Here is a 7,825-nt window from a genome sequence, read left to right as displayed (position 1 = left end):
ATCATCTCTAGGCATTATATATAATCCATAGGCATTATATATCATCTCTAGGCATTATATATCATTTCTAGGTATTATATATCATTTCTAGGCATTATATATAATCCCTAGGCATTATATGTAATCCCTAGGCATTATATATAATACCTGAATTACATTCCTTGTCTGTAGCTTATATAATATAAATTACCATAGCAAGAATATTGATTTGTCCATCCATGCACTGTCCTGATGTGTGTAGATGACCCCGAGAATTTCCAACTTTTTTAAGCGTTGATCTTTTAAATTTTCCGGTACATGATTTATGAGACATGTTGGAATTTCCGATTTTCCAATTAACAAAAGTGGAATTCGATGATTTCCAGAGGCATTGGCACAGAATAAAGCTGTGACACGATCTTTGCTTCCTTTTTTCTCAGAAGATTCTTTTTCTTCTTCTTCTTCTTCTGAATTTGAAGCAAGAGTGCACGCCATCAATATTCGCCATAAAATCCCTGACTCGTCGGCATTGTAAATGTTGTCTAACTTTAAATTTTCGGATTCAATTTTTGCTTTCAAAACTGACGAAAATTCCTCAACGCCTGAAGAATCGCTTGTCAGTTTCTCTTCTTTGAATCTAATACCGTACCGTATTTTGAATTTTCTGAGCCAACCATTGCTTGCCTATATAAATAAATTTTTTTCAAGTTCTTAATATTTTACGGGGTTTGAAATTATAAAGGTAAACATATTCATAACGTATTGGGAAGGTTGGTCGACCATTTTTTCACTTGGTGCCAACATTTAAAACTAGACAGAGCAAGCAAAATTTAAAAGATGCATTTTAACTATTTAAAAAGTTAAACTCTTTTGTTAAAAATTAATTTTTTTGTTTCATCTCTGTTTAAAAATGTAACTATGTTCTTGTAAATCATATTTTTACTAAAAATGTAACTGTTCTATTTTTGATTCAACATTTATATTTTTCATTTTAAAATCAAACTATTTGTTTGCAAATGTAATTACTTTGTGGAAAATTCTTTTTTTAAATTAATCTTTATTATTAAAAATTCATTTTTTTGGCAGGAATAAAATTCATTAATTTGGCTGAAAATTTGCCTTTTTTAATTGAAAATTCACACATTTTGTTGAGAAATCGATTTTTTTGATATAAAAAGATCTTTTACTATCTCGTAGTTTAAAAAATTCTTTTCGGTTAAATATTCAAGCATTCCCATTAAGAATTTTTAACGGAAAATTCAACTATTCTATTTTTGGTTGAAAATTTATATTTTTTATTTTAAAATTAAACTATTTGTTTCAAAATGTATTGACTTTGTGGAAAATTCTTTTTTTTTTGTAAAAAAATTAATCTTTATTATTAAAATGTCATTTTTTCCTTAGGAATAAAATTAATTAATTTGGCTGAAAATTTGTCTTCTTCAATTGAAAATTCAACTATTTTGTTGAAAATTCACACATTTTGTTGAAAAATCGATTCTTTTCTTTCTATAAAATGATCTTTTACTTCGAAATTTAATCTCCTTGTTTAAAAAATTCTTTTCGTTTAAATATTCAAGCATTCCCGTTAAATAATTATAATTTTAGTTGAGAATTCATCTTTTGGGTTGCAAATAAAATTTCTCGGTTGAAAGTTGAACTCTTTTGTTAAAAATTAATTTCTATGGTTCAAAAGTGAGCTATTTGATTGAAAAATTGTTTTTAATTTGGATGAAAAGGAATTTTTTTCTGAAAACTTAGCTATTTTTTTAAAAAATTGGTTTTTTTTTTGGTTGCAAATTATTTTTTAAACTGACAATCTAACTATTATTCCAGTTGAATATCTCATAATTTTAGTTAAAAATGAATCTTTACGTTTAAACATTTATTTTTTGACTAAAAATTTAAATATTCAATTTTTGCTTCAAAAATGATCTTTTTTAGTTGAACATTGATTTTTTTTTTAATTATAACTTAAACGTTTCAGTTTTGGTTGATAATTTATGTTTTATTAGTACAAATTAATTTTTTTTTGCTGAAAGTTCAACTATTTCAGTTTAAGATTAATTGTTTCAGTTGAAAACGAATCTTTTTGGTTTAAAATTCGACCATTATAGTTAAAGATTCATCATTTTAGTTGAAAATTCATCAGTTAGATTCAAAAATAATTTTTTCAAGTTAAAAATTCAACTATTTCGTTAAAAATGTATGTACATATTTGGTTGAAAAATTGTAGTTATTGGTAGAAAATTAATCTTTTTATTTGAAAATTAATTTTATTTTTTTTAATATAGGAACTATGTTTTCAAAATAATTTGCAAATTACTTTTTATTCATTTTACAATGAATTATTCTTGCTTATCCGGGCATTTAAATTTTGAATTATTGATAATAATTATTTTAATCGAATCTACAGAAAAGAATGATCAATAAATCTTCATTTTCATTTAAAATGATTAAATTATGTCTATTAAAGAATAATTTACTAAAGATATAAATTATTTAATAGTGACTTTCAAATTTTATAATTATCTATTTTTTAATTAAATTTTTTATATTTTACTACCACGCGGACAATAAGATTTTGGAAAAATTCCAATTATTCAGATTTTATTTTTAAAAGATAATTTTTGAAGATTTTAAAATATGTTTAAAAAGAATCTGCAAGATTTTAAAACAATTTTCTTGAAATAATTTTTTTATTTGCAGAAGTTTCAGTATTTTTGAAAGAATAGAAAATAATTGAAATCTTGAGAAGATTCAGACAAGTTTTAAACGAAATGTACATTTTTGAATATTGCGAACAAAAAATGAGAAGATTTTAAAAATTTTTTAAAGGTTTTAAGAGAACAATAAATTGATCTCAAGATTCATGGTTAAATTTCAAAATATTTCTTTATTTTGAAAAAGTTATTGCAAAGAAAATTGAATCTGAATTACAAAATTACAAAAAATTCTATTACACTTAATAAATATTTAAAAGTATTCAAAGAATTCAAAGTTAATTTTAAACTTGTGAAAAATTACATTTTTTTAATCCACTCTGTTGACGATTTTGAAAAAGGAAGCTGAATTAAAATTCTGAAAGGTTTCCAGAGAATGAAAAATTTTTTTAAAAATGGTTAATTTAAAAATTATAAAAATTTGGAGAAAAATGTAAATTTTTAACAATTTTGTAAAAAATATTTTCAATAATTTGGAGAAGTTTTGAGAGAATAAAACAATATTCTCTAAATTGTTCGGAAATTTTAAAGATATTTTCTGGAAGATTTTATGAAATGATTTTTTTTTTTTATAATGATTTGCTGAAAAGATAATTTTTTTACAGTTTTCGATGACTCTAATGTAATAAAATAAAGCTTTTTGAGGGGAAATTTTGTAAATTTTTATAATTTAATAGTGACTTTTTAAAATTATATCATTTTGAGAAAGTTCAAAATTATTAAGATTTTATTTTCAGAATAAATGTTAACAAAATGTACAATTTTTTAAGCATTTGAACAAAAAATTAGAAGCTTTTCAAGAATTTTTAAAACTTTTCAAAGAACAACAAAACTGTCTCAAGATTCCTGGTTAAATTTAAAATGCTTTCTTTATCTAAAAAAAGAAAAAAAAACGAGTTCTAGACTAAAATTAAATCAGAATTAGGAAATTACAAAAAAAGTCTATTATGCTTTATAAGTATTTAAAAACATTCAAAAAATTCAAATTTAATTAAAAACTTTTGAAAAATTTCATGTTTTTTAAAATGTATATTGTTGAAGATTTTGAAAAAAGAAAATGAATTAAAATTAAGAAAAGTTTCAAGAGAATTAAAAAATTTCCTTTAGATTCCCAGAAAAATGTTTAATGATTTTTTTATGTTGAAAAAATATCTTTCGGATAATATTCTAAAATATTTCGAAGTATTTCAACATTTTTAAAGTAGAATCTGAATGATTTTAAGGAAAATTTTGTTGTTAAAAAAATATTATGACAAATTCGAAAAATTTTAAAAGACAACTCTCATGACAAATATTTTCCACAGCCCTCATTTAAAAGCAAGACATAACCTAAAAAAAAACCCGGTTGAAAGTTGCAAACTATATAATTAGCTGAAACGAGGAAGAAATTCTACCGTTAAACGTTAAAATAGTGTTTTTCCTGCTTACTTACTTACTTTAAACGTGTTAGGACCGTTCAGTTTCTCGTTCAGAATGAGAGCTTTCTCTTTAATGATCGCACCGGATATTGGATCACCTCTGTCCCTAACTTGTTTGAACCATTCAAGCACAGCAGCATCCAAACCCATATTAGGACTCGTTTTTGACGATTTCTTCTTCGCATATTCATAACTATTAACTTTATTCCTCAAATCAGATTCGCGAGCCAACACTCTCTTGTATGTAGCCTCGCAAATTCCATATTTCTGTAGAATAGACAGTTTTGAGGCACCTGATTTCACTTTATCTGCGAGCTCGTATTGTTCTTTGAACGTTAAACGCTGCCGTTTTTTTACTTTCGGCATTTTTCTACATCATTTTCATACATAACTCAATTCAAAACATCTCGCCATGACACTAAAAAAAACTGAGGCATGCTGACAGTTGATGCATTTAAAGCAATCAGGTCAACCAATCTACGAGAACGTAACGCGCCCTCCATTTTTAAAATGACTTCAAGCGGCAAATTTGAACCAAGTTCAGGCCTTAAGTCAGTGACCCCACACTTGGGAACTTTTTAAACTACGCTTGCGTCGCGCCGAAAACCCGATTGGTCACTGTTAGCGCGCTGATTTTGAATTATATAGATATTCAGATTTAATATTTATGAGAAATTATGATTGGAAAATGGATCCAAAGTAATTTCTTAATTCTCACCTCAGAAAAAAAGATTTTTATTTATTTATTTTTATTTTTAATTTAGTATTTTAAATGTTTCAAAGTATTAATAAACATAATTTGACTATTTTCTATACAATATTGTATATTTTATAATATTTATACAAGAATTAATTAGTAATTCTAATTCAGGTCTGCTTCAAGTTATTACAAAAATGTATCATATAACAGAAATTTAATTTTAAAATTCTACAGAAAGGAGATTAATCATTCGGACAAACAAAAATGATTTATTTTTCTGAACTCAGAATTCATGACCCCTTTTTTATTAAAATTGAAAATTTTGTATCTGTCACGCCGAAATCTCATTTCAGAATCACGAAAATTCTATTTGGGTATTTCTCAACCATTATTTATTATAAATATTAAATCTGGATATTTATATAATTTAAAATCAGCGCGCTAACAGTGACCAATCGGGTTGTCGGCGCGAAGCATGCGCAGTTTAAAAAGTTCCCATGGGGGTAACTTCCTTATGTTTGAAACCCGAAAAGATGAATTTTCAACATAAAAGTTTATTTTCAATAAGGAAAAATGCACTTTTAAACAAACCAGTTGCATTTACAACTAAATAGTTGAAACTTCAAGTAAATAAGATGAATTGTCTACAAAATAGTAGGATTTTTAAACAAGTAATTAATTTTTTTTTAAAGTTTAATTTTCGACCTAAAAAGACGAAATTTTAACAAAATATTCAACAAAGTGGAGGAATTTTAAAACAAAAAAAGATACATTTTTCATTCGAAAGAATGAATCTTCTATCGAAAAAGACGAATCTTCAACAAAATAGTTGGACTTTCAAACAAAAATATGACTTTAAACAAATTTATTTTTAACCCGCAAATATAAAATTAAAAAAATAAGGTTCATTTACAACCAATCAGCTAAATTTTTAGTTAAAAAAACATGTTTAACCATAAAAAGACCAATTTTCGACAAAAGATTTGAATTCTTAACCAAATAAGATTTTTGTGCCATTAAACAAAATGTCATTCAAAACGTTAAATTTTCATACTATAAACAAAATTTTTTTACAGAACAATTGAATTTTCAATAAAAAAGTTAATTTTCAACCAAATTGTGAAATTTTTTACCAAAATAATTAAAATTTTAACCAGAAGATGAATTTTCTATCAAAAAATACCTAGTTTTAACAAAATACATAGATTTTCAACCAAATATTAAAATTTGGTACCCGGTTGTTTAATTTACGGGCCAAAAATACAAATTTTTTACAAAACAGTTGTACTTTTAATCCGAAAATGTGAAATTTCAACAAAAAAGTAAATTTTGAACCAAATAATAACATTTCTTAAACCTCTCAGCCTCTACTGGGTGTATTATACCCGGACGATATTTTCGGCTCTTTATATGGTTTTTCAGTTTTGTAAAAATATTTATAGTAATATGTTGAATTCATCGAATTCATCTGATTAATTTTTTAATATTCATTTTTGTGAAACTTTCATCTATAGTTTAACAAATAAAAAATTCCGATTCGTTAATCTGAACCAGAAATATTTAAGTCTAGCCTGAGAGGGTTAATAAAAAATATGAATTCTTAATGAACATTTTAATTGTAGATTTTTCACTTGAGAAGAATGCACGTTCAACGAAAAATAGTTGAATTTTCTTATTGATTATATTTATTAATTAATTCAGTTCATCCGGAATTGACCTGAAATTTTTTTCCTCGATTAAAATGACCAACCTGTCATCTCTTTCGTTCAAAATTCTTTTTTTTGATGATCAAAATGGATCTGTTTTTGTTGAGGATTCAACTATTTTATTTTAAATTCATTTTTTTTCGTTTTTTTTTTTATTTAAAATAAAAATATTTTTGTATTGAAATATCAAATATTGCATTTTTTTGAGAATTCATATTTTCAGTTGAGGATTCTACTGTTTTGTTTTCTTTTTAGATTGAACTACTTTGTTACAAATTTATTATGTTGTTCATGGATCTTAATTTTAGCCCAAAATTGAATTACTTCAAAAATTAATTTTTTGAATTGAAAATTGAACTAGTCATTATGTAGTTCATGTATTTTGTTAACAATTTGAACTAAAAATCTCGGAATAAAAAATTGTTTTTAAGCTTTAATTTTAAAAGTATATAATTCAAAAGAGTGCTTTATTACTTTGAGTGATTTAATTTACAATTCATTTTTGTCTTCTTCAAAAACAACATTTTTAACTCAGAGTTTGGATTTTTAAATTTCAATGATCGTGAAAAATTGTGCGTATCGGCAAAAAACCATGAAATGAAAGGAAATTTTTTCCTCGATTAAAATGGCCACCCTCTCATCTCTTTAATTAAAAAAAATCTTCAAAATTAATTTGTTTGAAAATCCAATTATTTTATTAAAAATTCGTCTTTCTTGGTTCAATTTAACTTTTTTTTTATTTTAACTTGAAATTCTTTTTGGTTGAAATATCAATTTTTGCATTTTTCGTTGAGTTTTCAACTTTTTATGTTGAATTCATCTGTTTTTGGTTTAAAATTAAAATCTTTTCTGGTTGAAATATCAACTGCATATTACAATTTTTGTCTTGTTGGTTGAAGGTTCATAATTTTAGTTGCAAATTTATTTTTTGCTTATATATTAATTTTTTCCCAAGTTTATTAAAAAGATGATTAACAATAAAAACATTTTCTTGGCCACTTTAGGTAAAAAAATGAATTTTTCAACATTTTAAAATATTCCATTATGTCAAAAAAAAAAACTTTAACTAAAAAAAATTGAATTTTTGTATGCAGAAAATATTTAAATAATTTTTAATATAAAAAATTCTCATTAGAAATTTCTAATGGTGAAAACTTGTTGGAATGTTTGTTTTTACAAAAGGTATGTAGCCCGAAAGGGAGGGGGTCGGTAAGGCCGGTTTTTGGCCTAATTTATTTTTGGACCAAAAAATCTGAAAAAATCATGGTAGTATCTTATAAGTATCCCGAGTCGATTGCA

At 24.6% G+C, this 7,825-nt stretch overlaps 2 protein-coding genes across 2 annotated transcripts in view; one reads left to right on the top strand and one right to left on the bottom strand.

Moving 5' to 3' along the window:
* LOC117177522 (jerky protein homolog-like) overlaps positions 1 to 4,554 on the bottom strand; it is a 13,473-nt gene extending 8,919 nt beyond the window's left edge. The window contains exons 1-2 of the mRNA XM_033368292.1: positions 4,139 to 4,554; positions 191 to 663 (exon numbers count right to left, since the gene is read on the bottom strand). Coding sequence (XP_033224183.1) covers positions 191 to 663; positions 4,139 to 4,486 — 821 coding nt within the window. The 5' untranslated portion in view covers positions 4,487 to 4,554. The remainder of the gene's footprint in view (positions 1 to 190; positions 664 to 4,138) is intronic.
* Positions 1 to 7,825, top strand: part of LOC117175921 (ribosome biogenesis protein BRX1 homolog) — a 101,990-nt gene that overhangs the window by 92,815 nt on the left and 1,350 nt on the right. The gene's annotated exons all lie outside the window — the stretch shown is intronic.

The sequence above is a fragment of the Belonocnema kinseyi genome, chromosome 7 (genome assembly GCF_010883055.1).
Source record: "Belonocnema kinseyi isolate 2016_QV_RU_SX_M_011 chromosome 7, B_treatae_v1, whole genome shotgun sequence".
Taxonomy (NCBI): Eukaryota; Metazoa; Arthropoda; class Insecta; order Hymenoptera; family Cynipidae; genus Belonocnema; species Belonocnema kinseyi.
Note: the sequence above shows the minus strand (reverse complement) of the source record. Positions and strands in the feature narration are given on the sequence as shown.